Here is a 15,161-nt window from a genome sequence, read left to right on the forward strand (position 1 = left end):
ACCTTTCTTCCAGAGTATGTGAGCCCTCCTCAGCTTGATTACAAAGAATGCAACGACCACCAGCAGACCAAGGATGAGGCACGTCACGAGGAAGATGAGCAACGGTGCACTGCTTCCATTTCCTCTCTGCCTCTCCGTCTCATCGAAGATTCCTGTGAATGAGACCACCAGTGCAACTTTAGCCTCTTCTAGTGTAGCCTTATATCCAAATCTGGCTTACACAGCCCCTAAACATGACACACTTAACCAGATCTGTATGCACTTCGGAAAAATAGTAAGACTGCCTTACCTGAATCCTGAATCCTATTGTTTTATCCACAAATACACTCCATATCCTCTAGAAAAAGGTGACTGTAGGTACTGTCTCGAATAGCTGTTTGATGAATGCATCATACAGCTATTCCAGACAGTACCTACAGTCACCTTGTTCAGGAGGATATGGAGTGTATTTGTGGATAAAACAATCGTTTTTCAATTGATTATACTATTGGATACTGCTTTGATGGGCATCTGAATATTTTTCAGGTATTTTACAAATGTTCCATCCCGAGAATAAATCGCTTTCCCCGCCAAAACAGGAAGTGTAATTCAAAAGCAATTTAAAGCAAATAAAAATGTCTGGATTTGATTAGAGCTTTGATCAGTATGACAATTCAAACCTGATGCTACCTGAGCCGTATATTAAATACATTTTATGAGCCCTACAGTAACGACATTTAATGAGCCGAAGCCTAAAAAAGTCCAAATGATTGTGCCGTTATCCAATACATATATGATATAGGCTATTGCACATTACGCACGACAGAAAAAACATAAAAGCCCATAGATGTAGCTAGCTATATGCTCTCTTGGTTATATAAATTAAACTAGCTCCAGCATCTTTTTGTATTCGGGAAAGTATTCAGACCCCTTTACTTTTTCCACATTTTGTTACATTACAGCCTTATTCTAAAACTGATTAAATAGTTTATTTCCCTCATTAATCTACACATAATACCCCATAATGACAAAGCAAAAACTGGATTTTATAAATGTTTGAAAATGTATTTTATTTTAAATCCTGAAATATCACATTAACATAAGTATTCAGACCCTTTACTTTGGCAGCGATTACAGCCTCAAGTCTTCCTGGGTGTGACGCTACAAGCTTGGCACACTTGTATTTGGGGAGGTTCTCCCATTCTTCTCTGCGAAACCTCTCAAGCTCTGTCAGGTTTGATGGACAGCTATTTTCAGGTCTCTCCAGAGAAGTTCGATCGGGTTCATGTCCGGGCTCTGGCTGGGCCACTCAAAGACATTCAGAGACTTGTCCTGAAGCCACTCCTGCTTTGTCTTGGCTGTGTGCTTAGGGTTGTTGTCCTGTTGGAAGGTGAACCTTCGCTCCAGTCTGAGGTCTTTAACACTCTGGAACAGGTTTTCATTAAGGATCTCTGTACTTTGCTCCATTCATCTTTCCCTCGATCCTGACTGATCTCCCAGTCCCTGCCGCTGAAAAATATCTCCACAGCATGAAGCTGCCACCACCATGCTTCACCGTAGGGATGGTATTAGGTTTCCTCCAGATGTGATACTTGGCATTCAGGCCAAAGAGTTCAATATTGGTTTCATCAGACCAACCTTTTGGCAAACTCCAAGTGGGCTGTCATGTGCCTTTTACTGAGGAGTGGCTTCCCTCTGGCCTCTCTACCGTAAAGGCTTGATTGGTGGAGTGCTGCAGAGATGTTTGTCCTTCTGGAAGGTTCTCTCATCTCCACACAGGAACTCTGGAGCTCTGTCAGAGTGACAATCGGGTTCTTGGTCACCTCCCTGACCAAGGCCCTTCTCCCCCGATTGCTCAGTTTGGCTGGGCAGCCAGTTCTCGGAAGTCTTGGTGGTTCCAACCTTCTTCCATTTAAGAATGATGGAGGCGGCCTCCCGGGTGGTGCAGTGGTCTAGAGCACTGCACTGCAGCGCTAACTGTGCCACCAGAGACCCTGGGTTTGCGCCCAGGCTCTGTCGCACCCGGCCGCGACCGGGAGGTCCATGGGGCGACGAACAATTGGCCTAGTGTCATCCGGGTTAGGGAGGGTTTGGCCGGTGGGGAAATCCTTGTCTCATCGCACACCAGCGACTCCTGTGGCGGGCCGGGCACAGTGCATGCTAACCAGGTCGCCAGGTGCACTGTGTTTCCTCCGACACATTGGTGCGGCTGGCTTCCGGGTTGGATGCGCGCTGTGTTAAGAAGCAGTGCGGCTTGGTTGGGTTGTGTTTCGGAGGACACATGACTTTCGACCTTCGTCTCTCCCGAGCCTGTACGGGTGTTGTAGCGATGAGACAAGATAGTAACCACTAACAATTGGATACCACAAAATTGGGGGTAAAATAAAAAAAATTGAGAATGATGGAGACCACTGTGTTCTTGGGGACCTTCAATGCTGCAGAAATGTTTTGGTACCATTCCCCAGATCTGTGCCTCGACACAATCCTGTCTTGGAGCTCTACAGACAATTCCTTCGACCTCATGGCTTGGTTTTTGCTCTGACATGCACTGTCAACTGTGGGACCTTATGTGTGTGCCTATCCAAATCATGTACAATCAATTGAATTTACCACAGGTGAACACCAATCAAGTTGTAGAAACATCAAGGAGGATCAACGTAAACATGATGCACAATTCCGAGTTTCATAGCAAAGGGTCTGAATACCTTTTGTAAATAATTTCTGTTCTTTATTTTTAATAATAGTCTAGCTTTTCCTCCATGGGACTCTAAGAGCTAAGGAGCGTTTTTAAGGAGGCCAGTGGAGCACAGGTGATTTAAAGCAACGATATTCAAGTGATAGGGTTTTTTAAAACTCTGCACCTGCAATAGTTTTTTTTAATGATCTTTACAATTAAAAACAAGGTGACCCCGAAAGCCAGATGAGTAAAAATAGACGCGCATTCGGTCTTTATATTACTGTAGCATAGGCTATGCTGTAGCAAATGTAGGCCTCCCGGTCACAAGACAAAAAGTGGTCGGTCTGTCCCCACCCTGAGTCTTGATTCATCATGCAGAGGGCATAGAGAAGCCAGATTTAGATATTGCATGTAATTTAGCAGTTCCCTTTCACATCATGCTGTACATATAAATTATTTATCATAATTTGCCTGTTTCTCACAGTTATTTATCCCTGGAAAAGGGAGTAGTTTTGGCCCGTAAATCCGGGTAAATCTCGGTTCCCACCATTCAACCATAATTTGTAGTGATGGAAAGTTACCACTAGGTGGAGAAGCAGCCCACTGAATAACTTGTAAGACAAGATGGCAATGATACTGAATTTCTTCCCATACAATACTAGCTATGGTTAGTCTCGTTCTTACCTGTAGTACTGGTTGAGTTGCTACTGCTGTCATTAGCAAGTGTGTACCCTGTAGCTTCAAACACTGAGTGGGCTGGCTGACCTGGAGGTGAAGATATTCAACAGACATTGATAACTCCAATGACGAAATGCATTTGTTGATTCATTACAAACTAAATAGACTTCTAGTTGTTGATTTGTGGTTTTATCGTATTGATATTACAGTACAGTGTGAGTCATTTTCACTCACTGATTGTACTACAGATGAAAATATTGTAATTTAAGTCAATATATATAACAACAAATGGCAAAATCCAGGTACCATAAATGAACACAAAAAAAGCATGAGCTGAAATTCTGGTTTAAATTGAGGACCTATATGGCTAATATTGCTATTCACTTCCATTTCAGGAAACATCCTTGATGGTATGAGAACCAAGTGCCTTTGTTTTGCACCTAAGCAGTTTTCAAACTTTTCACAAACACAAACTTTTCACATGTTGAAAACCAACTCGCAAAACATTTGTAGATGTAACCTCAGGGCAACATGGCTGTTAATAAAATATCTTACTTACTGTGAGTGCTGAGTTGTGAGTCAGGGGTTGATGCTGGTGAACGCTTTGTATTGGGCCAATTTAAGGCTGTAGCTGTTGGTTTTTCTGTTGACACCTGTGTACCAGGCCAACGGGAGACTGTTGTTGGACCTTCTGTACTTGGCCAATGAGAGGTTCTCGAAGTGGAGTGTGATTCCTCAGAGGCTATAAGATAGAAGGGAATTTCAGTTATTGATATTTGTGTGATATTTGTGTAAAGATACCCTAGTGTGCCATGACCCTACAGTTCTTATGGCATAATTTTAAACCAGTGAGAAAGTACCCACAGTGTGACTGTGCAATGAAACCACAAATGTGCACACTTTCCTTTCAATGTTCCTCAAATAGAACACTACAAGCAGAACTACATTTGAAATAAAGGCATACCTGTTATTTTAAATTCTTTGTTGGATATTTCCACTTTACTCTCAAGGAGGTCATCTGAGGTCATCATAGTATTGTCATTGTTTTATACCCTGCTAAATTCAACCTCCCATAGCTTGAAAGTGTGAACAATGAACTTGGGACTTACGATTCTGTCCAATTTTTACGAAATTCATCAGAGAAGAATTGTGTAAGGCTGGATGGCGAACGATGCATTTCACTGTGACTCTCCTCTTGTGGGACTGAACATGCAAGATATCCAGGGAGGAATATATGTTTTTTCCCAAAAGATACTGGGACTGAGGCTGAGCTAAATAACAAGAGAAAGGTTCAATTAACTTTTGGTAAAGTGTCAAAATGTCATATGTAACAGAATGTCAACAACCATCATACTTATTCTTATAATACTGACCTGCACTGCCCTTTACAGGGAGAATACAGACATTTCACTTCCCTTTATTTTGGATGAGATAAAGTGGAATGTGTGGGGAATTTGTTTTCGCAGGGGAAGTCTAAACTGTTTTGAGGCATTTCCCTTCGTTATATATCATCACAACATCTTCAGTCTCTTACTACTCCATTTTGACTTGTCTTGTGTTTTTATTTTCCACAATCCCTTAAAGTGGTTGTTATCATTGGTTAAATATATTGAATAATGTAAGTGGGGCTCCAGGTAGCCTGGAGGGTCGGAGCATTAGGCCAGTAAGTGAAAGGCTGCTGGATCGAATCCCCGAGCTGACAAGGTAAAAATCTGTCGTTCTGCTCCTGAGCAATGCAGTTAATTAATGTCAATTAAGGCAGCCCTCCGCACTTCTCAGATTCAGAGGGGTTGGGTTAAATGCGAAAGACACATATCAGTTGAATGCTTTCAGTTGTACAACTGACTAGGTATCCCCCTTTTAAGTGAACGGCAGGGCGGGGCAGGGAAGCAAACCAAGGTCGCTGGTGTGAAATGCAAACACCCTATGCATTGTGCCAATAGAGTTAACCCACTTGGTGTGAAATTGAAACGTTCCTGATTTTGCGAAGAATGCTACACTGCCCCCTCCAGACAGAAAAGACAAGTCTCCGCACTTCAATCTACCGTTAACCTCTTACACGTCTGGCCGGGCTTTCCGATAGCCTCACGGCCGCCATTCCACTTCTGTCACAAATATAGTGTCAGGGGTTATGCTCTGCCAGGAAGTCTTGTTAAGTGTTGATTGTGCACAGGTGTGGCAACCAGGGTGTGGCAACTGGCAGAGCTGTGAGGCTGTTGGAGTTTGGTGGCCATGTAAACCTTTGGTTTGAATATTTAGTTTTTGTTTTGTTGTCCTTTTTGTATATACTATTATTTGTTTGTCATGCACCATTTTTTAACATAACTCACTTGGGCTGGTCAACCAGGAGTAAAAACACACCCTTTAGCTAGACCTAGGATCCCTAGAAATAGTAAGTGTACCAAAATCAGAAGGTTTCGATCGTAACATAATCCCTTGCCATGAAATCTACTAAGTGAATCTAGAATAAAGGTAACTTACCATCAATTTCTAACCCACTCCCCAAAAGCCATGAAATTTTGGGAGGATGGCTATTTCCCACTGCAGAACATTTGATGGTAGTCTTTCCATTGTGTTCTGTTATCTCCAATTTTGGCATACCTTGAGAATGACAAAAAGAGTGAGGTTATGATTTTGGGATTCAACTGAATTAGTTGGAAGTGGGAATGGGGCAAGCACTCTACCACCTGACATCTGCTAAATATGTGTATGTGACCAATAACATTTGATTTGATCCAATATGAATGTTCGGTCACACTTTATTTAAATAGATTATCTACAGATGGTCATACTATGTTTATAAGCAACTGCTTACTAAGGTTATGGTTAGGATAAGGGTTAGTGGATAATTAGTTGAAATGTTGTTGACAATTATCGAACATGTACAAACCATTTACTTAGGAATATCCACATAAAGTGTTACCAAATATTTTACTATCAACGGTCATCAAAATTGTTAAAAGGTTTTATAAACAATTATCATAAATGCAACAGTTGGACAATGGATGAAGATATACTTTTTAATCCATCAGGTATTGAATGAATTATAGCACATAACATGTTTTACTGGTATAGCACATAACATGTTTCTTCTTCGAATGCACTCATATATACATTTTCTATTGTTATCAGGTATTTATTTTATATCGTGTTAAAATAAAGAAAATTATATGTGCCTCATTTGCATAAATATCCAGTGAGATTTAGGTGACAAGTGGATTTTGCACCACTCAAACACAGGAAATATATGGCTGAAAAAGACACATCCCCAAGTGGGCGGGGCATTCGCGTTGACAATTCTACTAAGTAAAGACAAAGGCTGTGTGCTTTCTTAATCACTATAGACAACAATGCTATGACAATATGTCATACTTACCCAAAACTGTTACGGTAACTGACTTCACTACAGGCACTTTTGTGTAATGTAAACATGTGTAGAGGCCTCCATCTTTGAAGGTGACATCAGACACACTGACTGAAAAATCGGACTCGGACAAGTTGATTATCTTGTAGCGCTTATCCCTCAGGGCTGTTAGTGAAGATAAGGAAGAGAGAATGCATGTCACATCATGACTCAACTACTTTAGTTCATAACAAAGATGTTACAATATGAGTAGGAACAAACATTTTTACTTATATCATGTACAACTATTATTATTCTAGCCATATAGCTGTCAAAATGTATTGCTCATTTAGTGGGCTTCCAGTCTACATTCAAATGGAGATACTGCTTCGTTTCTGTATATAAAATAAAATGAACATCTATATGTGGTATTATAATATCCTCACCCTTATGGTCATTGAAAAACATCACATGCCCGTTAGGATTCTTCCATTCCACGTGGCTCCTGTGAGCATTTCTAATGTGACACTTAATAGTTAGAGTCTCACCCTCCATTACGGTCATATGTTGCACTGCAACGGAACCTGCAATGGCAAATACAAATGAGTTAGTATAGGACATACTTTGATTGACAGGATAGAATTTTCCAACATGATTGAAACATGAACATAATGAAACATGTTCACCCTACTTTTCAACAGCACTTTCCTCTTTCTTACAGTATTCCATTAACATAATATGATTATGGATGGACTGTATTGAAAAGCAATCATACAGAGGAGATTTAGGGGTCGTAGAATGATGAGCATGTGGGCAGTGTAAATTATCTGGATAAGACCCGACAGACCTTTATACCGACCCCTCATTTCTCACAGCTCTGACTCATAGCACTATTCTACCACTCTGCCTGCCCCTGGTCTCAGACTCTGCCTCTGGGGGCCACAGATGAAACTGAAGTAGACTGAGATGCTATTGTCGGGCTTGAGGTGTGACAAACAACATGCGGGGTGTGCATTTGCCCCTACACTGCATGTAGGCCTACAGATTATGCAGCCAACTTTCACACAGCCTTCTACACTGCAACTGACAGGAAATCAAGCATAGTGTGGTCAGTCACCATTCACATGAGGGGTGTGAAAGCGAAAGCAAGGGGCATGTGGTTTTCGTCACACTGTCTACGTGAGCGTCATGTGTTCCTTTTTCCTATGCTACTGCTATGATGACTAGTGGTAGGCCTACTGTATATGGAAAAATTAACTGTGGTGGCAAATTGACACCGTTGGTGTTGGTGGGCTTGAAAAGTTTTGAAGGGAAACTGTTTTCATACATTGTGTGGGCTAAAATAATGTAACCTTATAATAGGGTAATGCTACATAGCACCTACTGAAATGAAAGAAATGAAAGAAATTCCATGGGGATGGTCTATGGTGGTCCATGGAATTACTGTCATTTAGAATTAAACCGTTGTGATTATTACAGCTGTCTTCAACGATTGAATTCAATATTCGTATATTAAATGAGGTACTTTAATGGTTGAAACATTGTGATAATAAACACAGAGCTTGTATTACAGTGCTGAGTCTTTTTGCCAATTCCTAATATACTGCATAACTAGACTCTTTTTGTTATCAATTTAAAAACCATGCTATATGATTAAAAAGTCACCAAATGACATTCAGGGATGCAAAGAATAATTTGCCAAACATATTTAAACAAGGCAACAATTAGTACACATTTTCACTGTGATACAATCTAAAGAGCATTTGATCATGTCTATTCTTTTTGTTGTCACTACTTGTCAGACTGCCAGAGAAACCACAAGATGGTTATCATACTATACCCTAGCAATAAGGCACGAGGGGGTATGATATATGGCCAATATACCACGGCTCAGGGCTGTTCTTATGCTCGACACAACGCAGAGTGCCTGGATACAGCACTTAGCAGTGGTATATTGGCCATATACCACAAACCCCTGAGTTGCCTTATTGCTATTATAAACTGGTTACCAACATAATTAGAACAGTATACCCATGGTATACGGTCTGATATACCACGGCTTTCAGGCAAATCAACATTCAGTCCTCGAACCACCCAGATTATAAAATAGTATTGTATATACGCTATGTGACACTGAAAATAAAAAACTGATGACATTGGCAGATTATTGAACATTTTTGGAAGATATTGTGTAATCAAAAGTAGGGCACAGTGGTCAACAGTGGCTTTCTGTGTTTCTCTAAGTATTCACCTGTATACATCATATGCTAGGCTGTATATTGATATACAACATTTCTCTCCAACCCGAGTACATTTTAATAACAGCATTGATTTATCTCAATCTATTGGTAACATCATTCAGATGCACTTACAGTAGAGCAATTCCCCTCCACAATTCTCAAGAAAACAACTAAATGTGTCACAGCACCAGTATCAATAAAAAAAACAGTTCAATTTTAATTGATCTGACATGCTGACAAAGATTGTGGAAACATTTACAATTTAAAAAATATCTAAATATAAATACAGCAAACATATTGATTTGTGTTATCTTACAACAAAAACATATATCTCTATAAATCTTTATTGTATAGGCCTACATGTACCCTGCCTGGGTACTTTGTACCTAATTGTCTCTGACACAATTACTTTCAGTGAAGTAGCCTACTCACCCCTTACAAACAAGACTAGGAAGCAAAGCTGCAGCTTTAGTGGCATCTTGACTGTCAGATTCAGATGTGGACTATCAGAGCCACTTCCTCTCTGAGGTGCCTTTATACACTACAGAAAGGGGCCTTCCATGACATCACAGCAAAATTCATGGGGCTTCCACGCAACACTGAATACATTTACTTTCAAAGGCATTTCGGGTGATACATTTAGAGGTTGTTGATCACATGGAATGAAAAATAAAACAATGTTGATTGGATTATGAATTGACAAATATTAAGAATGTCTATTTTCTAGTCTTTATGACATCTCCTGAAAGTTATCACCATGCACCAATGTTGTAGCCTGGTAGAACCAGCCGGATCCTGCGTTTACTATTTTATTTCACTTATAATACTATATCAGTCTGGGCGTTGTCCAATAGATGCGGGGTTGGAGGCATTAATGTTATTATGGTGAATCATCGAAAGACTGGGTGTAGTAGTGTGAGTCTGCTGGATCCCAGTCCACTCTGGATGAAATAGTAGACCAGGTAGCCAAAAGGGCTTTAAAACTAGATTTAATTGGCATTCTTGCTCCACTTGGTAGAGGTGAGGCCAGATGTAAGATTAGAGACATTATTATAGATGTGTGGCAAAAGAGGTGGGACCACAAGCCCAAGATCCGGCATTTATATGCCCTCCAAAGAAAGGTTGGTGGACCAAAATTCAAAGGTCAGATTAGGAAGGAAGAGGTGGTGTTTGATCGGTTGGGCCTAGGACATTGAACTCATTACATCTGTTTGGCAAGCATGTGAATAGTTTGTGTACAGTGTATGGTTGATGAAACAGTGAAGCATGTGTTGATGTATTGTTGTAGGTACCGGAATGTAAAAGAGAGGGAAAGATTCATGTGTATGGTTATTGAGGTTGTATGGGGGGTTGTAAGGGATTTTTTGGATGGTTTGTTAGAAGTTAGTAAGGCTCTTTTTTTATTTTCTTAGTAGTACAGAATTGGGTAGGAGGGTTGAGTTTTTCTTAATGTTTGTTTCTTTAGTAATTTATTGTAGGTGGTAGCATGCACGTCTAACATTTGTTTGTGGACCACCATGATACCATAGAAGACTAGATGCAGTGTTTTGGAATAGAGCACAATAGTAATGGAGTCTTTTAGTAGGCACTAACTCCACCATGATTTGTAGGAAAAAACCTATGGGAAAATGAATGGAGTTTTTTGGGGATAAACACACAAAAATAAGGTTTGTGGTAAACACAAGCTTAGTTAGATCTTATACGTTTTGTTCTATGAGATAATCTCCATCAGCTAACATTACTTTTTGTGAATTTTGAAGCATGTATTTTACACAAAGCACAAAGGATTCATAATTCATAAAGGTCATTCTTCCGATGGCATTTAGGAGTAAACCACATCAGACACTGGCTTTATCAATAAGTGCATCGAGGACGTCATCCCCACAGTGACTGTACGTACATACCCCAACCAGAAGCCATGGATTACAGGTGACATTTGCACTGAGCTAAAGAGTAGAGCTGCCGCTTTCAATGAGTGGGACTCTTACCTGGAAGCTTATAAGAAATCCCGCTATACCCTCTGACGAACCATCAAACAGGCAAAGAGTCAATACAGGACTAAGATCGAATCATACTACGCTATCCGTAGCCTATGTGAGTAAGACGCAGGGTAGCCTAGTAGTTAGAGCGGTGGACTAGTAACTGGAAGGTTGCAAGTTCAAACCCCCGAGCTGACAAGGTACAAATCTGTCGTTCTGCTCCAGAACAGGCAGTTAACCCACTGTTCCTAGGCTGTCATTGAAAATAAGAATTTGTTCTTAACTGACATGCCTGGTTAAATAAAGGTTACATTTTTTGTTTGTTTTTAAAGACTTTTAAACAGGTCAACATTAACAAGGCCGCTGACCAACTGGCAAGTGTCTTCACTGACATTTTCAACCTCTCTCTGTCTGAGTCTGTAATGCCAACATGTTTCAAGCAGACCACCATAGTCCCAGTGCCCAAGAACACTAAAGTAACCTGTCTAAATGACTACCGACCCGTAGCACTCACATCGGTAGCCAGGAAATGCTTTGAAAGGCTGGTCATGGCTCACATCAACACCATTATCCCAGAAACCCTAGACCCACTCCATTCTGCATACTGCACCAACAGATCTACAGATGATGCAATCTCTATTGCTCTCCACACTGCCATTTCACACCTGGACAAAAGGAACACCTATGTGAGAATGCTATTTTCTACAGATCAGCATTCAACACCATAGTGCCCTCAAAGCTCATCACTAAGCTAAGGACCATGGGCCTAACACCTCCCTCTGCAACTGGATCCTGGTCTTCATGACTGGCTGCCCCCAGGTGGTAAGGGTAGGTAACAACACATCCGCCACGCTGATCCTCAACACAGGGGTGCGTGCTCAGTCCCCTCCTGTACTCTGTTTACTCATGACTGCACGGCTAGGCACTACTCCAACACCAGTATTAAGTTTGCTGATGACTCAACAGTGGTAGGCCTGATCACCAACAATGATGAGACAGCCTATAGGGAGGAGGTCAGAGACCTGACCATGTGGTGCAAGGACAATAACCTTTCCCTCAACGTGATCAAGACAAAGGAGTTGATTGTGGTCTACAGGAAAAGGAGGACTGAGCACGCCACCATTCTCATAGATGGGGCTGTAGTGGAACAGGTTGAGAGATTCAAGTTCCTTTCGTCCACATCACCAACAAACTAACATGGTCAAAGCACACCAAGACAGTCGTGAAGAGGGCACGACAAAACTTATTCTCCCTCAGGAGACTGAAAAAATTTGGCATGGGTCCTCAAATCCTCAAAAGGTTTTACAGCTACACCATCAAGAGCATCCTGACGGGCTGCATCACTGCCTGGTATGGCAACTGCAAGGCACTACAGAGGGTAGTGCGAACGGCCAGATACATCACCGGGGCAAAGCTTCCTGCCATCCAAGACCTCTATACCAGGCGGTGTCAGAGGAAGGCCCTAAAAATTGTCAAAGACTCCAGCCACTCTAGTCATAGACTATTCTCTCTGCTACCGCATGGCAAGTGGTATCGGAGCGCCAAGTCTAGGTCTAAGAGGCTTTCAAACAGCTTATACCCCCAAACCATAAGACTCCTGAACAGCTAATCAAATGGCTACCCAGACTATTTGCATTGCCCTCCCCCTTTTCTACGCTGCTGCTACTCTCTGTTATTATTTATGCATAGTCACTTTAATAACTCTACCTACATGTACATATTACCTCGACACCGGTGCCCCCGTACATTGACTCTGTACCGGTACCACCTGTATATAGCCCCGCTATTGTTATTTACTGTTGCTCTTTAATTATTTGTTATTCTTATCTCTTACTTTTTTTTAAAGGTATTTTCTTAAAACTGCATTGTTGGTTAAGGGCTTGTAAGTAAGCATTTCACTGTAAGGTATTCGGCGCATGTGACAAATAATTTTTATTTTTATTTTATTTGTATAAGATCTCCTAAGCCTGTGTTAACCACAGGCCTTATTGTAAGCGTTTATCCCAAAACCTAATTCTTTCCCTATAGGAATGGCTGAACAAACCACATGTAAGATTTATTAAAAGTTAAAGAGCAGCAGAATAGTGAGCAGATATTTTTTGTATTTTTTCTTTACATAGGCATTGCGCCATGGCCACCACTGACAAAATATTTTCCATAACCATCTGCATTTGTGATGAGAACTGATTTTGTTGGGTCCCCACTTACATTGCATGAAATTGGCACTTTGGTGCACATTAAGAACACACAGCTTAGATATTCCCACCCCTCCACCTCATCACAAGTGAGCTGATGTTAGAGAAGTAAATTGCCGAACCTGACGCACAGGATGGAAAAAGCCAAAGACAGTTTTTACAAACCAAAATTGCCAACTAATGTGTGTTTGATAATAGTGCCAGCTGAAAATAAAGCCCCCAGGCTCAGACGGTTTCAATGAGGAATGACAGACTGATCTGTGAAGAGAAATGGTGAACGGAATGGTGAGAATGGTGAACGCAGCAATCAGGCTGGGTTCACCAGGCTATACCAATGTTGTACAGTGACTACTGTTGTTAGGTCTATTGGAAGTAGGTTGAGGTACACAGCTCTACAACATACTAATGAATGAATCTGCAAATCATTTATCATTTCCTTTTAGTACAATTTCAAATCAAAAAAGAAAAACTAGCAGAACATTTAAATGTTTAACACAAACGCCCACTTCCAAATTGAGCGTTTGCCCCACCCCCTAGACATGGGTGTTTGTGCAGGCTCAATCTAAAAGTTCAGTGAAAATTCCACAGAGGCAATCAAGGGTGAGCTATTACAATATCTGCCCAATCCTTTCAGAACTATACGTTCTTTGGAAGTAGGGTATGGGGGATGATTTAGAATTGTTTAAGAATATAGTCAAGAGCATTTTCTAGACTAAAGCCTCAAATAGAAGGCTACAATTACATCTATTCAATATCTCTTCGGCGCAGTGATCTATGATGGCATCTAGTGGAGAAACTTCATGAAATTAAATCCAGTGGTTGATACTGCATCTTGCATCAATAATAGAGTATGAGGAACTACACAGAAAGCGACACAATTCCCCCTCTCTCTAGAAGAGTCCCATGCACAAAAGAAAACGGGAACCTTCTTCAAAGGCCTGTGGGACTATCCTACTGCTGTCACTAGTGTAGAAATTGAAGTGGAACCGCCATAGGGGGGATCGAACCAGCAACTGTGGTTTTGGGGCAAATGAACTTCCACAGTATGAGTCATAATACCCATAAAACCTAGCGGTCAAACAGGGAAATGGTTCCAATCATTTCCCCACCATTCAATATGGGGATTTTAGAAACACTTCAAATAAGGTCTGTGTTCCATGTAGGCTTACCCGGACGTGGTGTTTTGATAACCGTGTAACTACAGGGTAAGCCTACATGACACACAGCCCTTATTTTAAGTGTTCCTAAAATCGCCTATGGGAAAAATTAATGGTGGAAAAACGATTGGAACCATTTCCCTGTTTGACTGCTAGGTTTTATGGGTATTATGACACCTATGGAAGTTCATTTGCCCCAAAACCACAGAGTCGCTGGTTCGATCCCCCCTATGGCGGTTCCACTTCAATTTCTACACTGGTGACAGCAGTAGGATAGTCCCACAGGCCTTTGAAGAAGGTTCCCGTTTGCTTTTGTGCATGGGACTCTTCTAGAGAGAGGGGGAATTGTGTAGCATTCTGTGTAGTTCCTCATATACTCTATAATGGGAGTATCAGCACAGGCAGTGCAACTGTCAAAAGACCTCAGGGCCACACGTTCAAATCCTGTTTTGGCTGTTCACTTTGAATTGATGAAATAGGTTGGTTCAAGGCTGACATATAGAGCCACCAGTAACATGTGACATTGTTACATTTCCTTCCTGGGAACATTTAGCCTTGAGGTAAGGCAGCAGGTAGCTTAGTGGTTAGCAAAAGGTTTCTAGATTGAATCCCCGAGCTGACATGTCAAAATCTGTCGTTCTGCCCCTGAACAAGGCAGTTAACCCACTGTTCCTAGGCTGTCATTATAAGTAAGAATTTGTTCTTAACTGACTTAACCTTAAATAAAGGTTAAATAAAACATTTAAATTAGTGGGGGCTGCTGAGGGGAAGATGGCTCATAATGGCTGGAACAGAATCAATGTGTTTGATGCCACTCCATTCCAGCCATTATTATTAGTAGCCTCCATTGATGTAAATTTGGTTGTATATTGGCAGATGTAAAAGCACAGTTCAAACGAGATTTCTGGGACTC

At 41.2% G+C, this 15,161-nt stretch overlaps 1 protein-coding gene across 3 annotated transcripts in view; it reads right to left on the minus strand.

Moving 5' to 3' along the window:
* The window catches only part of LOC135550822 (cytotoxic and regulatory T-cell molecule-like), a 33,752-nt gene that overhangs the window by 1,540 nt on the left and 17,051 nt on the right, over positions 1–15,161 (minus strand). Inside the window, exons 1-8 of one of the 3 annotated variants that reach the window (XM_064981957.1) lie at positions 9,350–9,443; positions 7,226–7,261; positions 6,711–6,863; positions 5,816–5,935; positions 4,444–4,605; positions 3,894–4,076; positions 3,341–3,421; positions 3–152 (exon numbers count right to left, since the gene is read on the minus strand). In XM_064981957.1, coding sequence (XP_064838029.1) covers positions 3–152; positions 3,341–3,421; positions 3,894–4,076; positions 4,444–4,605; positions 5,816–5,935; positions 6,711–6,863; positions 7,226–7,261; positions 9,350–9,395 — 931 coding nt within the window. In that variant the 5' untranslated portion in view covers positions 9,396–9,443. Of the gene's footprint in view, positions 1–2; positions 153–3,340; positions 3,422–3,893; positions 4,077–4,443; positions 4,606–5,815; positions 5,936–6,710; positions 6,864–7,123; positions 7,262–9,349; positions 9,444–15,161 lie in introns of those variants that run through there. The other 2 variants (XM_064981955.1, XM_064981956.1) reach the window with 2 other exon arrangements.

Source organism: Oncorhynchus masou, chromosome 12, assembly GCF_036934945.1.
Source record: "Oncorhynchus masou masou isolate Uvic2021 chromosome 12, UVic_Omas_1.1, whole genome shotgun sequence".
Lineage (NCBI taxonomy): Eukaryota > Metazoa > Chordata > Actinopteri > Salmoniformes > Salmonidae > Oncorhynchus > Oncorhynchus masou.